We start from the raw sequence: 22,190 nt of genomic DNA, 5'->3' as shown, positions 1-22,190 counted from the left end.
CTGCAATTGTAGGCTGAATCTTCATCGTGGATCGTTTTTTACTTCAAGGACCTGTGTAATGGTTATTCCAGGCAAGTTTGGGGTGAGTTGCAGTTGCAATTAGTGTGTAACGGGGACAAAATTGAACATTTTCCAAAAATGTTTGCCTATACTACAAGTTACGAGAAAAATTCGCTCCAGCCCTAATAGACAACCCAATGATAAAACTCAGGGCTGGGTAACTCCAGCTAGGGAAAGGGCCGAAAGTGGCCAAACATGTCACTCGAAACTATCACTTGAACAAGAGAGGGAAAGTACTGGAACTTTCCTAGCCCCATAAATGTGGCCTATTTACTGGACTGCCTCCATAAACATAGGCCACACATCCACATGTACAAAAACATGTCGCACTTTGCCAAATTTTGAATTTCACATTTAGGCTTAGTTTGTAGGATTTTTTTGCTTTAGAAGCATACTCAACCTCTAAAATTATAGGCTAGTCAGAAAGTGCTGTCTTTTTCAGATGTCTAATTTTTGTGAAATTTCATGTTGAAATTTTGATACGCAAACGTGTAAAAATGAATCTGGAAATTTCACGAAAAATGTACATCTGAAAAAGGCAGCACTTTCTGATTAGCCTATAAAGAGGGTGAGTATGCTTCTAAAGCAAAAAAAACCTACAAACTAATCCTAAATGCGAAAATCAAAATTTGGCAAAGTGCGACACGTTTTTGTACATGTGGATGTGTGGCCTATGTTTACGGAGGCAGTCCAGTAAATAGGCCACATTTATGGGGCTAGAACTTTCCATACAGATCTATGCGCGCATGCATGTGCATAGACTAGAAGTTCATTAATAGTCTACTAGTGTTAATTCGGAGTAATTGCAGAATACCCTGCCACGCGAAAATTACCCCCTAAAAATAAATGGCTACGCAGTCGGAAAATGTTGCAGAAATGTCCAAAGTACATGTAGATGTCGGGAAGTGGATACGCGGATACAATTTACGGGGTGGATTTGAGCTCTGGAGGGTCTAAAGAGGGCGCTATTTCCCTGTATTATTTTTGAGAACGAAGCATCCATATATCCATGTTGGAAAATAACGAAGGCAGAGACAACGTGATTTGAATGGGGAGCAGGGGAAAAACGTCTAAGTCCAAAGTAGGTGCCGGGAAGTGGATACGCGGATACGGGGTGGCGCACGCGTGTGGTTTTGGGGGAAAACGTCTTAAGTCCAAAGTAGGTGCCGGGAAGTGGATACGCGGATACGGGGATACGGGGTGGCACACGAGTGTGGTTTTGGTTGAGCATCCAAGCGTGACTCCGTATCCGCGTATCCGGATACGAGGTGGGATAGGTGAGTGGCGGGGTATTCTGCAATTGTGCCATTAATTCAAGTCCATACACAACACAACTGATCAAGTCTACTACGAATCTTTCTTCTAAACAACAACTCACTAGGGGATTTCCCTGTTGTACTCTGGGGAGTAATACTATATGTTATCAAGAGTTTTTTGAGTCTAATTTCAAGTGAGCAACCACTTGTTTTCTTCAGTCCTCTTTTCACTGTTTGCACTGCTCTTTCAACTGAGTATGTTATTAACTCCTCTGATCAGATCGTCTGCTCATCCTGACCATGCCCCTGGGTCTCCTCAGCTTCTGGGTCTGGGGTAACTACCAGCTAGCCCGGGGAATCCCCCAACAGCAGGGGCGGGAAAGGCCGTCGTCCATCCTCAACTACATCACAGGCAGTCTGCTGGACGTCAACTGCTGTAAAGTGGAGTGGGGCTGGGTGGAGCCGGCCGTGGTTGGCGAAACGATGAGCTTTATGATCAAGGTAAGGCCGCGTCTGAATTACTTGGCTATGGCTGGGATTAACACACGTGTCTATGGGAAGTGGCTGTAGCCACTACCATAGGCGCGTGTGTAATTTCACTTGGCTACGGCTGGGAATAACACACAGGTCTATGGGAAGTGGCTGTAGCCGCTACCATAGGCGCGTGTGTAATTTCAATTACTTGGCTACGGCTGGGAATAACACACAGGTCTATGGGAAGTGGCTGTAGCCGCTACCATAGGCGCGTGTGTAATTTCTATTACTTGGCTACGGCTGGGAATAACACACAGGTCTGTGGGAAGTGGCTGCAGCCGCTACCATAGGCGTGTGTGTAATTTCTATTACTTGGCTACGGCTAGAAATAACACACAGGTCAATGGGAAGTGGCTGGAGCGGCTACCATAGGCGCGTGTGTAATTTCAGTTACTTGGCTACGGCTAGAAATAACACACAGGTCAATGGGAAGTGGCTGTAGCCGCTACCATAGGCGCGTGTGTAATTTCAATTACTTGGCTACGGCTGGGAATAACACACAGGTCTATGGGAAGTGGTTGTAGCCGCTACCATAGGCGTGTGTGTAATTTCTATTACTTGGCTACGGCTGGGAATAACACACAGGTCTATGGGAAGTGGTTGCAGCCGCTACCATAGGCACATGTGTAATTTCAATTACTTGGCTACGGCTAGAAATAACACACAGGTCAATGGGAAGTGGCTGTAGCCGCTACCATAGGCGCGTGTGTAATTTCAATTACTTGGCTACGGCTGGGAATAACACACAGGTCTATGGGAAGTGGTTGTAGCCGCTACCATAGGCGTATGTGTAATTTCTATTACTTGGCTACGGCTGGGAATAACACACAGGTCTATGGGAAGTGGCTGCAGCCGCTACCATAGGCACATGTGTAATTTCAGTTACTTGGCTACGGCTAGAAATAACACACAGGTCTATGGGGAGTGGCTGTAGCCGCTACCATAGGCGCCTGTGTAATTTCAATTACTTGGCTACGGCTAGAAATAACTCACAGGTCCATGGGAAGTGGCTGTAGCCGCTACCATAGGCGTGTGTGTAATTTCCAGCCGTAGCCACGTGAGAGCTCTGTGGGGAGAACAATCTGTATGCAGGCAGTGATTCCACACGAAGAGCAGAGTATGTACAATTACTTGTTTCTAAATGTGCACTAACCTGCTTCTTCTTTGTGTGGTGTCAGACGTACAGTAGTAACGCATCCGAGTCCTACCTAACTCTTGCTTTGAAACCATGTGAGGGGGTTCTCGTGCACCAAGACCATAAGGACTACATGTATACACAAGTACAGAGATTCCTGATTGACAAACACTTGATCGCCATTTGCCATTGTGCATTCAGCACCCATGCAAAGACGCTAGAGTTTCTACACAATCAGATTAAAAAAGTCAATGCACACATGTAGATTGTTCAACACAGTGGAGCTGTGATGAGTGATCGCTCTGCACCATCTTCTGTTTCAGTACTGTTTCTTTTAAAGTGCACTTTTACTAATTCAGTGGATGATGGCATTTTGCATGGGGACTTATGAATTTCAATGGCAGGAATTTGGTATAAGGCTCACCTAGCAAACTCCAGACAATCTCAAGGAGGCCTCAGGTCGACCTGCGATTTCCTTGCGCCACGACGGAGCCGTCGGCATCAAGCAGAAATGTTACGCTAAGGTCACAAAACTGAGAAATCGTGTGATTCTTATGGAACAAGCTGCATCTCGACACAAAATAATCGCAACCATGCTCACGTCACCCAGGACGCGATCACGATTCCTCGGCATAGACGTGATTATGTGACATCTTCAAAATAGCGTTGCGCGTGTTGATAACAATCAAACGGTCTGCCACGGACACGTCTGTTCATTCGGTTATTTGTGCCATACGCTGATTGGTTACACAGTGAAATAAGTTGATCCGGATGTGAACACGACGTCATAACTTCACACAGGGCGACTGCAATTGATTCCCACCTGTCGGAACACATTCCGTCAAGGCGCAAGAGTTGAAATGTTCTACTCTTTTAAGACTGTTCATTGTTTTGTAATGCCAACTGATGCCAATTGTCTTAATATTGTCACCGTTACACTCAGGTCGCACAAAATCAGCAACTGATACGTTCCCAACAGTCATACTTCAGGTGCAGCTTGATCCTGAAAAGTCTTTGGTCACTTGATCACTGTTCTGTGTCGTCGCAAGGTCAACCTGAGGGTGGCCTTAAGTTCTCCCCCCCCCCCCCCAGGCTTGCTAAAGATTTTGAGAACACAGTGCTGCATGAAACTGCAACTCTTTTGGTGTAGGGCAAATTTTGTATGGACCTTGGACCTTGGTACCCTGTAACCACCTATGAAAGGTCTTAATATCTTGCTTGATATTCTCACTTCTCAAATTCTTGTTTACTCGTATTTTGTTGAAAATCCCTTTTCTGGCAGTTTTTCCAACGGAATCGGAGGCCCTACATCATCAACCGAGACAACAGCCTTCCCGTCATCGTGGAGATCACGGCAAGCCAGCAACGCGTCGCCTGCTCGTTAGAGTACGGCACCATGAACGAAGTCAAAGCTTCATTCACAGTCCGTCGGGCGGGGTTGTACACAATCACCGTCCGCCTGGGTCAGATGAACATCAGGGGAAGCCCCTACAGAATGAATTTCTTGCCAGGTAAGAGATAGTTATCGTTTGAATACAATATGATTTTTGAACAATGAAATTGACTGGAGTGGAGTTTGAACCTGCGACATCTTGATTGCCGTTCCGGTGCTCTACCAACTGAGCTATCCAGCTCTATGTTGGCAGTTCCTCATTTTGTCAGTGTCTTTGCTCGGTCGGTTTTGTGGTTCATTTTGAAGAAAATAAATACGATATGGTTTGAGGGGGAAGTGATCTGAAATTACTGGTCCTAAAGTTTTGGCTGATTTGGTTTGCATATCAGCAAGAAGTAACATCAGCCAATACTGAGATATTCAGTCAATACTTTCCAAAAAGAAACCATGTTTTATTTGTTTTGTCACACATCGTGCATTATCTTCATTAATTATCAATCGTTGATACAAATCTGTGGTCAATCCCTCCCACAGAATTCTTTCAATAACCCTAACTCCCTAAACTCTTTTGCCCAGAACTAGCCTGACTCCTTCAATATCCTCCAATGGCACGAAGGTAAAATCTCTTTAAGCACCCAAATCCTTCAAAATCATCCCTGTTTGTTGCTGGCGGTCCCTGCCTGGATCCATCGAATTCCTCCACTGGGTTTGCTGCCATGTTATTACATAGTTGGATTTCAATGCTCTTATGAGTTCATTAGCCTGAGTGTTGTTTGAAGCTTTGCATTTTGGATTGGTCTGTAGGTTTACGGGAACAGCATGGACAAATCTCTTTCTTTTTTTCCCCTTCTTTTTTATTTGTGACAAAGTGTTGGCTCTGAAGAGAGCTGTTGTTCTCACTACTGGCTCTCTTCATTGTCCAAGGTGAACCGGCAAACTTACATCAATCAATCAATCAATTAATTTGTTTTGCTCCAACCACAGGCTGTGTAGTTATTGAAGGGAGGCTTGCTTCTGAGCCACAAAAATTCTCAAAATTCATGTTTCCCCGCCGCCTTTATAAACTCGTCTCGGTTGAGGTCGGATGATGATGCCACAGCTTACTCTAGAAGCGTTCCAATGCGGTTTCCAGGCTGTTTGTAGGAATTGGCCTTGAATATAGCTGTTTGGTGTGGCGCTGGTTCGATAGGCGTATCAGGTGTGCAGTGAACTTGCGGCGTTGTACCGTCACAGATTCCCAATTTATTAGCCTGTGTTATTTATTGAAATCCTCCGTTGTCTCGTTGTGTATTACCCACAGGTCCAGTGGATCCCTCAAAATCAGCCTTTGTGCGGCACAGTTCCACCATGGTGGTGACTAGGGGTAAGATGTGTCCGCTGTTAATTGAGCCTCGGGACAGGTTTGGGAATCCCTGCTTCACTCATCTGGATGCAGACAGGGGCAACAGGACCTATAATGATGACTACTGCCTACAGGTCACAGAGGTATGTGATGAGTGTTGAAGTTGAGTCCATCACAAGTCAGGTCACGGGTAAATCACTAGTCGCTTCACAAGTCCAGTAAGAAGTACATGTACATAGAACTGGTATCAGATGAATGCCTTTGTTGTTGTTCATTTGAATAGCTTACAACTTGACCTGAGACGGGGGGACTTGTGCGTAATGTGTGATTGACTTGTGAGAACTTGTGGAGACTTGTGAGGACTTGTGCGGACTTGTGATTGACTTGTGATTGACTTGTGAAGACTTGTGAAGACTTGTGATGGACTTGTGATTGACTTGTGATGGACTTGTGATGGACTTGTGATTGACTTGTGGGGACTTGTGAAGACTTGTGAAGACTTGTGATGGACTTGTGATTGACTTGTGGGGACTTGTGATTGACTTGTGATTGACTTGTGATTGACTTGTGAAGACTTGTGAAGACTTGTGATGGACTTGTGATTGACTTGTGGGGACTTGTAAGGACTTGTGATGGACTTGTGAAGACTTGTGATGGACTTGTAAAGACTTGTAAAGACTTGTGAGGACTTGTGAAGACTTGTGAAGGACTCGACTACAACACTGGAGATAAACATGGGCATTGCTGGAGGGGATTTGGGGAGAGGAATGTGACCCAGCCCCCTCCTCCCCCCAACTCCATTTGACATTTTTCTGTCGGAAAAATCATCTTTTTTTTGGTCGGCCAGATTTTGCTCCTTGGGCAAAATAGGCCACCACTAACAGAATGAAATTGCTCAGACAAAATCAATTTCAACAGCCACATGCACAACGATAGAATGAACTGACATTACGAAAGTTGTTAGGACGAAAATGGGAAATGGTCAGTGAGTGCGCAACGCCCGAGCAGACTTTCGCACTAAAGGTGTTCAGTTCCATCCACCTTTAAAACATCTTGGGGTTTTCTTTTGTCATAATGTACACCTTGGTTTGGCAACACCTGTGCCGATACCATTTGCGACAAAATGGTGAACCTACCTTGAGTAATTTTTTTTATTGATTTTACTAAACGCAGATTGGCAGTGATAGGTTTGACAGTGTCAGGCCACATTATGAGGTCAAGCCAAGCCAAGACAGTAGGCAGCTGGCTCTCCGTGTACGGATGGAATCCACTGGCTGCTACAAGGCCTTGGCTACATATAGAACGGAAAAGTTAAGCAACGGAGAGTTTAATATTCTTGTGCTATCTGGTGAGTGCATTTCACTTGAATTTATTGTAGGCCTTTTTTTAAATACTTGGATTACGGATTTTTGGGTCTTTTGGGATTTTTTTGGTTTTTGGATTTGGATTTTTTGTTGTTCTCTTGTTTGTTTTAAAATGCTTGTTGCCTTGCTCTGAGTCAGCACCCTGTGCTGGATATCCACTAGATTGAGTTTGCACAGTAGCTTGCAGATGCAGGCTCAGAAGACCTATTTGTTCTCAAAGGCAATGTCAACATAATTGTGAACTTATTTCTGACTTTATAATGCGCTGCATAATTGCTGGTCAGGGTTGGACATTTTATGGAAAGCGCCATCAGCGCCCATCTGTGGTGGATACCGATGGTGGATACCGATGCGTTACAAGTCTTCTTCATTCATTCATGTAAAAGGCTTAGTTACCATCTTCTGGACTCCCTGATTTGAGTGTCAAATTTTTTTTTTTTCAAACCCAGTTTTGGGTAAGAACACTTGATACCATTATGTAGTTAACTCTAACTTTGGACTCACAGTGCATCTTTCTACATTTGCACCACTCCCCAAAATCAACCATATGTAAATCCTTTTGTCGCAACAGAAAATGACTTTGAAAAAGTCAAGAAAAATCTGGACAAGAAGAGCACGGAAGGCTACGAGGCAACGCTTCTGTCCCACAACCACTCCAAACAACGACGACCAAAGAAGGTTTATTGTTACATCTCACCGAAACAGCTGACTGTCAAAGAGTTCTACCTCCGCATTATTCCCAAGAGGCTGCAGACGTTCAGGGTCTGTCCAGCTACTAAAGTGAGTTAGACAAATTTTGTGATGTAATCAAGAATTGAATTGTTAGGCCCCATGTTCTGCGTTCCATATCCTTCAAAATCCTCTATGAACATGATGAAACATGAAAGGTTAAAGAGCCTATGCAATGTAATTTATTTAATGCAATCCTTGAAAAAGCACCTCTGCGTCCTATTTAACCTGATTATCAATTTTCAGTTTGCCATTTCCAGGGGTATTTTGGTCCCTTTTTCATCCCCCTGACTGTAAGCCGGGAGGGGGATATTGCGATAGCGTATTCCTTCTGTGTGTATGTCTGTATGCGTGATCTGATACACCGTGCCCTCTGGAGACGTGTGTACAACAGGGAACAAAAGATTGTATACGTCTCCACAGGACAATTTCTATAGATGAATACGTCTCCACAAGACTTTCACGAAATAGATGTGTGCTAGTCCATTATTAACTTTAGGGCAAAACAGTTTTGAATAATCTATTGTTTGAATATTCAATTTTGAATTGAACTTATCAAGTTAAACATGCATCAGCCTAAACTGGCCGCCAAACGGGATTTGTGTGCGCCTGCGCTTGTCAAAAATGGACAAAGAGCTAATTAAGACATCATAAAGAACAGGTAGTGGAATGGCAGATATTTGACCGATTTTAAAAAGGAAATTTGAGCTAATATTACTTGTGGGAGCTCTCACATCATACCCTTTCAACAAAAGTGTGGCATCTGACAAACAATGAAACCACACATCTCCTGAAGACCGCTCACATTTTTCGAATATTTGATTTTATAAAATGCTCTTCGGTTGATGATTGAATATTCGAATATTTGGTATACTCGGCACAGCCCTTCCACACTTCTTAAAGAATCTCCCATTAATATACTCCATGTAATAATGGACTAGCACACATCTGCATGAAATAATAATTATAACTAAACTCCCCTAACATGAAACCTTGATATTGTCTTCAAATTAACTACACCCAATTCCTAAGCTCCAGAACATTTTGCTGAAAAATACAAAAGGTGTGCTGTGTCGTATTTTTTTACTGTGAGTACATTCTATTTTTGTGAAAGAATTTGACAGTCTGCATTTAAAGGCTCAAAATAGATTGTGCTTCTAAATTTGTTTTGACAGTTTTACCATCTTCATCAATGTGAAGTCAAAAATGAAAAGCTTGCAATACATCCCTGTGATATACAAGTTGCTAGAACAGAAGGCAATAGCTTGGGATGATCTGAATAAAATGTGTTTGAAAAAAATGGCCTAATGGGCTCTGTGCACAGACTATAGAGGGTGCTTGTTGACCACATTTAAGAGCACAGTGGATGGGACACACCACGTGCACATACTGGTTCGCGCGCCTATAATGTAAAATACGCATGACCAATTTTATTCTGAATATTCACAAAGCCATAGTGTCTTTGTGTGAGCATCAGGCCTCGTCAGCAATGCCTTCGAAGTCTCTCCAAGTGGTCTCCCCCGACTCCTCCTTTCTTGCCGTTAAGGGGGTCCATGTGTACGGAGCCCATACAGTTGCGATTCAAGCATGCAGTAAAGGCTCACAATTTCATTTGCAGTTCAATTTTACCGCGGACCACTCAGAGCAAGACGTGCCTGCATTTAGCATTGAGGACGGCTGTCAACCGCCCATGCAGCTCGCGTCCAAGCACAGGGACATCATGGCCGCTACCTTCACCAAATTCCTGCTCACAAATATCGGTAAGCCAGTCAACTGTAAAAGAGCCACTTCAATAAGACATGACAATAAGGTTTAGGCAAACTTAAATAATGTTATTTGCTAATAAATAGGTTTTGTCACCGACATAAAATTCATGAGCATCGTATACATGTACCGGTACATGTACATATCGAAATTCCAAAAGCATTGCCAATTGCAAATGTGCCAAAATATTTACGATAAATCAGAGTGAAACATGACACATGTATTTGTAACATTACCTGCTCTAGAAAAAAAATTAACTTCATGATTTCAGAAAAATAATGAAAAAGTACTCGGCGGCATCAAAATAGGGAAAGCATTATTCCTTAACCTTTTGTCATCTGATGAACTATAGTTGGGTAGTTGTTCAAAATTATTTTGGTGACTACGTGTCAGCATTTCTAACCATGACTGAATCGTATGTCATAGTTTTTGTAGTCATAATAATAAAATATAGTGCCTATATAGCGCTTTATACCAAGGTATAAAGGTACAATTATTACCCCTGTTCATCAGGCCATGAGACCAGTTTCTGCAGCAGCTCAAGATCAGCGCAATCTGGTCTCTACCTTCACAGGTACCCATTTATACTCCTGGGTGGAGAGAGGCGATTGTAGTAAAGTGTCTTGCCCAAGAACACAAGCACCATGCTCCCCGTCCGGGTTCGAACCCACGTACTGCGGCAAGTGAGTGAGAACACCATTGGACCACAGCGCTCCACAATGCTGACTTGTAATTTTGTTTTACATTTTTATCAATAATAAGGAGGGTCAGAGACATTTCAGGACAAGCAGAGATGTTTCCATCGGGAGGTGGTCAATCTTAGACCGCGGAAGTATCATTCAGTCCTCAACTTGAACATTGACAGGCACAGTCTCCTTGAGAGCGTAAGTGTTAATGTAACACCAAGAGAACGTTGTTTTTGGGGGCCATCTGTCAATCAGGGTAGGTGGATTCTGAAACCAGGGGGATTCTGACAACCACGGGAAGGGGATTCTGTCTCCTCTCCCCCCCCCCCCCCCCCCCCCCCACCTCCACCTTCTGATATCAAGAACACAATGACTGACTGTCAGCATGCTTAACCCAAACCCATCTCAACCCTCCAAAATCCTCTTTGTGGTTTTGTCCCAAAGTACATTGCACTTTGCACGAGGACACAGAAACCCCTCGAGATTTCAAAGGCAGTGTTACATGTATAAACATGTACAGATATTTTTAATTAAATTAATTTAATGCAAAATTAATAGAACTTTCTGGTGTACACACTCCATCGAGAAGAAGCCAACAATCGAAAAAGAAATGTGAGTATGGGTACTTTGATTGAAGTAAGATCACTAAGAGTGTACTTTTCATTTTGTCATCCTCAGTCTATGAAAGCAACGAAGCCATATTCAACATCCGATTGGTGCAAGAAATTTGAGATCAACTTCTTAGGAGAAGAGGGTAAGAAGAGGAAATTAAAAAAACAACATAATTTTGTCTGTTGTCTGTTCTTTTCAGTAGGATTGCGAGTCGGCATAACGTAAGTCGTGCTCAAAGGAAGTTGTCCACTAGTTAGGCCATCAGCCTGGGATTTGGTCAGTATCAAATCAGGGCATAAATGATTATAGTGCGCATGCGTAAGGTATACTGCCCCTAGAGTGGTAACAAGCATTTTGATGGACATTTTGAAAAAAAGGTGATAATTAACACCCAAAAAGCTGCCACCGCTGCTATGCGATCACATATTTCCCAACTCTGGAGGTGTCTACCTTGCCAAAAATTGCTATGACGATTATTCCCCTCATTTGATACTGGTGGCCAAAATTTTGGACTGAGGCTGATGGCCTAAGTACCCTTGGCTGGTTTTTCTAACATGATACACGCACACAAATTCTTTATTTTATTTTTCTATATTCATTAACTAACCCTGCCAGATGCAACACAGTGCATCAGGTGGAAAAGAACTGGTGCACTTTGATGCATTCAGCTACCAACACCAGTGCATGAATGGCCAGCTCTGAAACAATGAGAGCTAATCCCATTGAACAATGCAACAATTGTATCCTGCTGCCTGCAGTGACCACAGACTCTGAGGCAGTGTGGCCTTGAGACTTTTCCCCTGATGGATCTTGCTACATTTGGCAGGCTTGTCACTTAGTCAAGTATTGCATGTTGCTACGTTTGGCAGGGTTCTAGCAAACATACCCTGGAGGATTAGGGTTAATACATTTCTAACCTATATTGTGTATTGGCGCATTACTATAAAGCGCAAAGGGTGTATTATGTGTGTGTTCACAAGTTGTTCGCTACGTCCCGCGAAGCTGCTAATCGCCCACGAAGCGGGCGACTCACCCGCGAAGCGGGGGCGACAGGGGGAGAAGCCACCTCCCAGCAACAGCAGTCGAGGCGTCGCCTCATTTTGCTATATTCTGTAATATGTTTTCTATCTTTTGTAAGAAGAGGAAGAGGATGTACTAGCAATACTAATTTTCAGCCCAAAATACACATTTCCATCTGTTGGGGATTAATATTCTTGCCTTCATGTCTATAGTTGAAACAATGGTAAAAATTACAAATCTGAGTGATTTAACTTTTTGAGAGTTGGAAGGGTTGGTTCATCGGTCCAGTCATCTGTTCATGTGCCTAAGTGATTAATAAAAACCGAGGAACGTTTTGACTTTGTTCAGGTCAAGATTGGGGTGGTCTGGGCAGAGAGTGGACGGAGTTGGTCTGTACGGCGCTCTTTTCCCCGGAGAATAAGTTCTTCAGGAGGTTTCGGGACAACAACCAAGGGCTGGTGAGTGTCTCTAGCACACAGGGAATATTTGAATGATAAAAACACTATGGTCATCTCATTAAATATCTAGGTTAAGTGTTGCAACAAGTTTATCCGCATTAGACCTATTGTTTCGGATATTAGCTGCAGGATTTTGAGCAACTTCCCCAGAATCTTCCCATAATGAAGTTATCAGCATTGTTTACACATTGATAACTTTGTTATGGAAAGATTCCATTTTTGTATTTTCACGAAGACAGAAACAAATTTACGGCTGATTTTCATCATTCAAATATTGTCTAAAACTTGGGAAAAATTGGTGAGGGATATTATGGACGCCATGCACGAACAGTAGATGGTGCATCGTCACCACTCAAAATGTCTCCTTTGCAGGACACACTATAATCGCGAGGACAATGCTTTGTGTTTCCCTTTGTCCATTCAATATAAAACCCTTCCATAGACTAAGCACACACACTCAAGATCGAGGACCGTTTTTGACAACAGAGGAACGCTCGAGGACAACAAAGAATCTGTTGTTCTTCCTTTGTCTGTCCTTCGGGTGTATGTAGTGCATGTACACATTGGTTCGTGTGCATAGCAAGAAGCACACACGACTAATTTTAGTCTTAATGTGCATAGACCTGTATCTTCACGTGAGCGGCGGGCATACGGCAGCAATGTGTATAAAGATATAGTCCATCATTTGCAATTTGTGCATTTTGTCCGTTTGAAGCAACACAAGTGCTCAAAATCAACAACTAACCTGATGAAGTTTCAGCTCAGCTTCAGCTGTATATTCCGAGAAAACAGCATTATAGGATCTCAATTTCAAATCAAAAGTTGCTGAACCATGTTTTGAATTGTTTTGAATTGCAGCTATACGCGATGTCGCGCACTGATCCGACGAATTATAGCAACCGGGGGCGCCTGTGCGTCGTGCCAATGCTTGCACGCGCTGTGCCGAATAACAAAACGAACTACTAATTTAAATTTTCCTACACCGTTGGAAAGGCCTTCTTTCGTTGATTACTTCAAAATGACAGCTTGCCAGAAAGAATAATTTCACAGGGAGTTTAGTCCACTTACTATCTTTCAACCAAGTATGTTTTTCAACAATAATACGCCGGTTACTTTTTCGAATGGCTGCAAATGATGGACTATCACTTGATTGACTTTGACTGAACTGACAACTTGGCACAGAGTGTATGTTTCCATAGGCGGGATAGTGGAGTTCCCTGATGAGGACTTCAATGTTTCCCCGACTTTCCTCTTGCAGTGTTGCCAAAACTCTTTGTTAACAATTTTCAAATTCATTCAGTTAAAACCTGGTACTTGAATCTTAATTATGCGTCCTATTGAACTCTTGTGAACAACCCTAGTGTCACAAAATTCAAAAACTGTGGCGTCCAGAAATTTGGCACAAAATTGGCTGAGAGGTCCCTAACATGCTTCACTTCAACAAATCTCAGAAATTCCAAAGTGAACATTTAATAATTTCTTTAAAGTTGATATATGCTGATAATCGTTAGAATCTCCACTGCCATATCCAAATACAGATTTGTCAGAAAATCACCTTCTTATACTTGGATGCAATTTTAAAGGGTTCATTGTGTACTTCAAAAGAAAACCCGAAAATGACATCATATTAAAATATCTCTCTTAAGTTTGTAACGCGTAGGCAAACTCAAAGTTTGTGAACAAGAATGTATGAGCTTGATGAAATAACACTTCATATGAAATTTGACGTTTGTTCAAGTGTTTATTCAAGCAAGGCAAAAGAGGCAAAAACTAAAGGGGCGTCACGTTGTGGGCTGCATTACGTTTGGAAACATCAACAATACCTGTGCACGGAGTCTTTAGCCAAGTTCCTGTTTTTTATGTTTCCTTTCACTCATCAGGTTCACCCTAATCCAGACAGACCACCTCACTTGTGCAAGGCTAAATTCTATGAGTTTGCGGGCAAGATGGTTGGCAAGTGCCTGTACGAGTCGTCGCTTGGCAGCGCCACCAGGCAACTCGTTAAGGCCAGGTTCTCACGGTCATTTCTCGCTCAGTTAATTGGACTCAGGGTGTCCCATAAGGTAAGTGTACCCGCTGTGGTCAAACAAAATAAACGAGTGAATATTGATTCAAACTGAACTGTTTTAGTATGCTATTAACCCTTACCCTACTAGACCCTCCAACGCATGCCAATTGTGCCTCAAGAAATTCTCCTATGTTTTTTGCATGGCCCTCCAATATCTGCCATATCATTTCAAGGGTAACTGGACAGGCATTCCAATACATGCCACAGAGAACAATGAGAGTCCTCTGATAACAAAGTGAGTGCCCCCAGCTGGTCAGTATCAGGCACCCTCCAGGGCCTCCAACTCCTGCCAATTGGAGCCTTCACTGTCAAGACTTGTTATCTGCCAAATAACTGCAGCTGGAGGGCATTGGCATAACCAACTGACATGCAGTAAACTACCCTCAGAGAGTAAGGGTTAATGGCAGTAATTACAAGGAGTTAAAATCAGACGTTATACGACCATCCAGGCCGATGTATTTGCTTGTTGTCTCAAGTTGGCCATTTTTAGCCGACGTATTGGCTTATTGAGTAAAATTTGATGCGAATGAGAAGAGAATCTTGTTGCAAAACATTTCACTTCCAAATTTGTTGGAGTTAAAATGTGTTTGTTCAAGCTTTTCAAATTTGCAGCGCGAATGCTTGTTATGAATAATTCACATTGGCAATTAGTGTGAACTTTGAAAAGGGATTTCCAAATAAATTGTGCTTTGAAAAACTGTTGTGATGAAAGATATGCATTTTATATATCCCCCAATGTTGCCTGGCAGCAAAGTTTAAACTGAGAGTGCCATATATGTAACAAATGTCATGTGACATTCCCCATCATTCAACAGTCATCATTATACCATTGACTGTTTGTATTCCAGATAGGTTGTATGTGTGGATTTGGGGGGGGGGGGTTGAGAAATTTCAAATTTTAATGTTGGCTGTCTTTCTGTCAGTATTTTGAGACAGATGACCCTGATTTTTACACCACCAAAGTGCGCTTCATATTGGACAATGATGTCAACGATATGGATCTGACATTCTCCGAAGAGGTATACAGCAAAGCTGGCCAACTTGCTCAGGTAGGATAAGGTCTACACAAAAAAATAGTTCTGCTTCCAGTTACATGCATTTCAAAAATATGGTCGGTGGTAGGAAAATCTTTTTATATTTTTGTTTTTGTGCTGATTGAATGGGGGTTCAATCATAACTTAATATGTGTATTTTGGGACTGAATTATTTTCATTTGTACCACGAAAACTATCAAAACTGACCCTCAAAATTGATAAAAGCCTTGCTTGGATTAATGTAAATATATATTTAAGGTCGATGATTCTTAAAAATAACGGAGAATTTAAGTCATGCACACCATTATGCCCAACGCTAGTCACGCTGGCCAATACTAGCCATGTATCGCGCAGTATCGGTGTGCGTGACTACACTGTGTAGTGGGCAACGAACCATAAAATTAGGGTCGGTCGGGTAACTGCAAACAAATGGTTTTGTTTTGGCCCTAATGAAAAACATATAGACCTTATGCGGGCAATAGTTTTGTGTAGCTTTGACTGGTATGAGTAAACATTTTGTGCATATATTATACCTAAATTAAAATACCAAAGAACAGCCTCTGAGATACCTGCAACGCATAAGGTCTATAATAAGGGAATGAATGTGTGCTTGGCCGGTTTAAACACTCTGTTTAAGACCGGTTGGAGTCTGGATGCTGATAATTACTCGAGCCGAAGGCAAGGGTAATTATCAGCATCCAGACTCCCAAATGGTTGTTTAAGACCGGTTCGAGTCTAGAATGATGATAATTACCCGAGCCGAAGGCAAGGGTAATTATCAGCATCCAGACTCCCAACCGGTCGTAAACAGAGTGTTTAATACCGTCCAAGCACATATTTATTCCCATTCATAAATACCTTTCGGTCAAAAAATTAAAACTTTTCTTCCAAAAGGCAAAACAAGTCAAAAATTATATATTTCCAACTTTTTTTTCTTTCTACAATTTTACTTCATGTTTTTTGAAACACCCCTGTAGCTATATTATGGATTTGTCCATGTCGTAAACAACTCCTTGTATACATGGAGATTGGCACACGCGTAACGCGTAATGCGCAATGTGGCGCAGAACGCAGCTGTGCCGGTGTAGTGTGAATTTAGGACTATGAAACATTGACTCACTGGTAGTATTGCGCATGCCAACGTGTGCATTGTGAACGTTCAACCAATAAAACGGTAACTAAAAGGCACCGGATTTCAAAGGCATCAAAATTTTATGTGACACTGGAAAAGTGTTCAAGACGAGGCAGCCGGTCTTTAAAAACCGGCCACGTGACGGGCTCTCGACCAAAATGAATGGGTAAACTGTCTTACGTATTTATGAATGATAAATAATTGCTAAGGTAATATTAATACTAAACCTCCTAATCCTTTAGAATTACCCATCCATGCATAGAGTCCGTAAAGTACAAATGTTAAAAAAATTAGCGTGTTGGTTGATCGACCTTCATCTGAAAATAATGCCACTGCTTCAACAAATTGTTCTCACATTTCTGTTTGCAAAAACGATTAAAACAAATGAAAGGTATACCATGTCTAAATACTCTACCACACGATGCTTTAACTAGCCTTCTGTGTTCATTTTCATGCTTGGAAAATGCCATATGTCTTTGTTGGATTGCCGTTATAAACTCCAAAGTTTGTACTTGCATCAAAACGTTCAGTATGGTAGCATGTTTCAGACAAAATACAATTGTCTTTCTTACCCCAAGTTTAAAAGCAGCGTCCATCGTTTGTAATTTGTGCGTTATGTTCGTTTGAAGCAACAAAAGTGCTCAAAATCTAAAGAAGGGTGCTGAACATGCTGAACAACTAACCTGATGAAGTTTCAGCTCAGTGAATACTGTATATTCCGAGAAAACATTCTAGGAACTCGATTTCAAATCAGAATTTGCTGAGTCATGTTTTGAATTCAGCGTTCGAGACACGTTCTCACTGAGTCAATTGCAGCATGGCGTTGTGGCGCAGTGAATCGACGAATTGGGCGCACTTCTCCAAATAAACAAAACGAACTACTATAAACAAAAATTTCCAAATCGTTGGACAGGCCTTCTTTCATTGATTTCTTCAAAATGACAGCTTGCCAGAAAGAATATTTTCAAAGAGAGTTTAGTCCCATTACTATCTTTAAACCAAGTATGCTTTTCAACAATAATTACGTCAGTTACTTTTTGGATAGCTGCAAACAATGGACTGTACCTTTAAAGAATTCACTTCAGTGATATTTGTTTTAAAGAGGACGACCTTGGAACCAATTTCACGAAGAAAGTATCCTTTCATCTGTGAAATTCTGTGAGCTTCGTAAAAAAAAATTGGGTAAAAATTTTGTACAGAGTTTTGTGAAGTTCGTTTCTTTTTCTTTTTTTCTTTCAGGAGGTGGATTTGATTCCAGGTGGGGCCAGTATCCCCGTAACCAATGACAACAAGATTGAGTATTTGGACAAACTGGCACACCATCGGCTGGCGAACAGCGTACAAGATGAAATAGAAGCGTTTCTCAAAGGTCGGGCATACATGGCAATTAAATTTATGTTTTCAATGAGAGTTGTAAAACTTAGCAGTTATTTTGAATGAAATCTGGTCGCCAGCTTTGTTGTGGGTGGAAAGTGAGGTGGAGAGAGTTAGAACTAGAATCCGCTCCGTTCACATGTACCCCTCACCGGCAAAGCAAGTACAGTTGGGGGTGACCGACTGACGCCATCTTGCCTGACTGCAATTCATTGCCGCGCTGCGTGTGCATAGTACAAATCCCCTGGTGTACGTGTGTCACACACAAGGAACGGTGCGCGTCAACCAGCGAAATGTCCCGCCCATGGGACGTTGTTGCTAGGTAAAAGGGCGCCCTCTTTTGTCGGCGCACGGAGCCCATAGAGATAAGGTCTGGGGAGTGAATGTTGCAATACACAAGCCTGCAATTTTTTCTTGTCACTGGGTATGAACATTGAACAATCATATGCAAATATACACTCTGTGCAAAGTTGTTCTTTCCGTCAGAATCAATCAAGTGACTGTTTTAACCCTCCTATGCAAACATACATGTACATTCTGTGCCAAGTTGTCCTTGCAGTCAAAATCAATCAAGTGACTGTTTTTAACCCTTAAGAATTCCCAGCCCACATAAAGCAGGATTGACTGCCTTGGACTGCTTAAGTAACTTGATACAGCCATGCTTTGACTTGGGGTTAGTGATAAAACAGCTGTGACCACAACTTGCCTGCTTTGTCTGTTGACCCAATTTGACTAGACACAGTGCTTGCTTGAAATATGATCTGACTGCTGGTGACTAGCCGGTGTTAAAAGTATAGCAGGGGTGGTGGAAGTGAATTTTGACTGTCGGTGACCACTTAAATAGTAGGAGGGTAAACAGTTAAGAGCTCCCAGGCTACATAAAGCAGGATTGACTGGCTGTTACTGTTTATGTAACTTGATGCAGCTATGCTTGGACTGTAGGTGATGGAAAGATTTCCATATACGAAGTTCACTAATTTTCCTCTGTATTGACTAACAAGCCCACAGATAGCAATTTCATGTCATCAAAATCAATTTGAGCAGTGAGAAAATACAAGCATTTTCTTAGAAAACACTTACAATTTTTCAGTCCAATCTCATAGGGTTTGTACACAGGGTGTTGAGTGAACTTCGTATATGGAAATCTTTCCTAGGTGATTGATAAACCAGCTGTACATACCATTTGTCTGCTTTTGTCTGATTGAATTTGACTAGTCACCGTGCTTGCTTGAAATAGGATCTGACTGTTGGTGACCAGCCTGTGTTAAAATCACGGCAGGGGAAGATGATATATTTTTTTTGCCTGTCTGTGACTGTTCAGACAGCAGAAGGCTTAATTGGATGTATTTTATCCATTAAAGGGAATATACATCATTTGCTTTTGCTGTAATTTTCAGAAGTGGATGGAATTGGGGGGTTGGAAATATATAGCAAATATAGTTGCACTGACTTTTTTGAGGTTTTGGGTTCGAAAATGCTATAAAAACCAAGAAAAACAATCATTTTCCTGTAGTCTGGTTCCCTGACTCCATTGAAGAAGAAACAGAGCAGTTTACATACATTGGGGAATTGTAAGGTCAGGGAACCAGTCTAGCTGGCTTGTACCTGTTCATAGTGTGTGTAATCGATTGCAAACAAGTGCGATGGTCAATTGGGGCCAGTATTTGAAAAAAAGCCAGTTTTTTCCAACGCTGATCGGCCGATCAGCGTTGGAAATTGGTACAAAAATAGCACTTTTCTTGAAAATGACAGTATACCAGGTGCCATGATTTTACAGGATGCTTTACACTGTAATTCACTAACAGTCCAGCAAGGTATTTCAAAATGATTTGGTAGTTTTATTTTTTGATGTTTGCAAATGTTGTATTTTCCCTTTAACACCTAGGTCTTAACGATCTGATTCCTGACCAGCTACTGAGCATGTTTGATGAGAATGAGCTGGAGTTACTGATGTGTGGTACCTGCGCTTTCAGCGTCACTGACATGCAGAGACATTACATCCCATCAGGCCAAGGGGAACAGTTTACTCAGGTGAGTGACATTGAGTGTAATGAATCAAAACTCGTCCCTACTCAAGACTTGGTTAGGAGCGTGGTACCCAACTTACACTAATGACTAACTGACGTGCAGTAATATTACATCCCATTAGGCCAAGGGGAACAGTTTACTCAGGTGAGTGACTTTGAGTGTTATGTATCAAAACTCACCCCTACTCAAGACTTAGTAAGCAATGTGGTACCCAACTTACACTAATGACTAACTGACGTGCAGTAATATTACATCCCATCAGGCCAAGGGGAACAGTTTACCCTGGTGAGCGACTTTGCGTATAGTGAGCCAAAACTCACCACTACTCATTACTCATCAAGACTCATTAACCCTCACCCCCTAGGACCTTTTGGCTTGGAACTATCCTCAATCCTGCAAAATCCTCTGATTGCCACCATGTAAAAATTAGAATCAGCCTCAATCCTCCAACATCGTCCGTTATTTCTTGAATTTGTTCAGTGGAGGGGTGACCATTGCCTCAATCCTATCCTCCAACAATGACAGAACATACCTGTAATAATAATAATAATTTATTCTTAATATAGCGTTTTACATAAAAATCTCAAAAGGCTTTACGAAATATCAAAACAACATAAAAAGTAAACCAGTTAGTTGAAAGTAGTAGTTAAAAATAATACCTTTTAAAAAGAAATGTCTTAAGCTGTGATTTAAAAATTCCCAATTCATTAATGTTTCTCAAACAAGCTGGAAGTCATTTCCATAGAGTAGGTGCACAGATGGCAAAAGCACGATCACCCTATGCCTTGCTAGACTTTGGACGAACCTTAGGTTAAATAAATGCTGGGTACAGCCTACAAACTCGACATACAATACATCCTCAGAAATCAACTGACAGTTCAGCTTCAATCCTCCAAAATCCTCCAAAATCCTCCAAATGTGCCTGGAGGATTTTGGAGGACTGAGGATAGAGTGTTAGGGTTAAGCAATATGGTGCATCACAAACACTAATGACTAACGGGCAGAAACATTATATCACTTCAGGCCAAGGTGAGGGGTTAACCCAGGTGACCAACTTTGAGTATAGTGAGCCGAAACACATCCCTAAGGCCAAAAAAAATGTCTCCGGTTTCTTGTCTGCGCGCGTTGCCGTAGCCATGCGCGTCAGCAAATTTATTTTAAAAAAATTCAATGTAAGATGATGTCTCAAAACTGCCAAACTGTCACTGGTGGTACAGGAATCCTGCTGCTGCTCAATTTTAACCTGTTTTTAGATGCTGCATCGCTGCACCACTTTTGGGGCAAGCTCCATCCCAGCAACCGGAGACTTTTGCCTTATTACTGGTAGCAGCCTATGACATTTGAGACCATTTCTTATATTTCTTGTCACGAAAGAGAGCACCGAAGCCATCTGTTATAATGCTAATTTGTAACTCATCTGTTAGTTCCGTCGTCCATGAGATCGTCGTCTGTGTTGCATTTGTGGAGATGACCTCTTATTTTTATTTTCGTCCTAGAGGTGGCCAGGCTAAGGCCTCTTTGCACTTGACTAGGGCTGTTCGGAATATACCGAATAGTTGAATGTTCAGTCATCAATCGAATATTCAAATAGCTCATTACCGGTTCAAATATTCAAAAGAAAAAAAACGCAAAGGTGTGACGCTTTATTATTGTCAGGTGGCACTTTTTGTCGACAGTAACTTTTTTGTCGATGGCGGTTCATTGCGCCTCCTCTTTTTAGCATGTTAAAGCCCTTGACAGTTTAACTGCAACACACTACAGCGGCTTATAACAGCGATCGTTGCACGCACACCCACTCTCGAATTTGTATCCTTGTGGAGACATTTCTTTGTTCTCGTGTAGTAAAGTTTTCGATTTTGAAAGTGAAGTTTCAAAATGCTCTTATTTTAACCAAAATTAATTTCCTTGGCTGAAATTCGGACTTAATATCCCTTTTCTAAAACTCTTCCATTTGCGACGGATCGACCCACCTTGGAAATTCCTAGTTTTTGAGTAAAATCCATATATCTATTTCGTGAAAACCTCGTGGAGACCTATTCATCTATAGAAATTGCCCTGTGGAGACTTTACAATGTTTTGTTCCCTATTGTGTGCATGTCTCCACAAGGATACAAATTTGAGCACATTTTAACCTGCACGCTTTATGTGCAACTCTTGACGGGCGCAGTATGCAGTTGCAGCTGGCACATGTAAACTTGATC

General features: G+C 42.0%; 1 protein-coding gene across 3 annotated transcripts in view; it reads left to right on the top strand.

Annotated features, from left to right (window-relative positions):
• The window catches only part of LOC119719582 (apoptosis-resistant E3 ubiquitin protein ligase 1-like), a 52,408-nt gene that overhangs the window by 25,217 nt on the left and 5,001 nt on the right, over window positions 1–22,190 (top strand). For all 3 annotated transcript variants that reach the window (XM_038189061.1, XM_038189078.1, XM_038189069.1), the window contains 13 exons: window positions 1,597–1,817; window positions 4,268–4,496; window positions 5,679–5,863; window positions 6,894–7,068; window positions 7,656–7,864; window positions 9,432–9,573; window positions 10,340–10,461; window positions 10,942–11,017; window positions 12,244–12,353; window positions 14,234–14,416; window positions 15,345–15,470; window positions 17,827–17,956; window positions 19,847–19,992. In XM_038189061.1, coding sequence (XP_038044989.1) covers window positions 1,597–1,817; window positions 4,268–4,496; window positions 5,679–5,863; window positions 6,894–7,068; window positions 7,656–7,864; window positions 9,432–9,573; window positions 10,340–10,461; window positions 10,942–11,017; window positions 12,244–12,353; window positions 14,234–14,416; window positions 15,345–15,470; window positions 17,827–17,956; window positions 19,847–19,992 — 2,054 coding nt within the window. The remainder of the gene's footprint in view (window positions 1–1,596; window positions 1,818–4,267; window positions 4,497–5,678; window positions 5,864–6,893; window positions 7,069–7,655; window positions 7,865–9,431; window positions 9,574–10,339; window positions 10,462–10,941; window positions 11,018–12,243; window positions 12,354–14,233; window positions 14,417–15,344; window positions 15,471–17,826; window positions 17,957–19,846; window positions 19,993–22,190) is intronic.

Source organism: Patiria miniata, unplaced genomic scaffold (assembly GCF_015706575.1).
Source record: "Patiria miniata isolate m_02_andy unplaced genomic scaffold, ASM1570657v1 HiC_scaffold_13, whole genome shotgun sequence".
In the NCBI taxonomy this organism is placed as follows: Eukaryota; Metazoa; Echinodermata; class Asteroidea; order Valvatida; family Asterinidae; genus Patiria; species Patiria miniata.
This window is presented reverse-complemented; position numbering and strand designations above follow the sequence as displayed.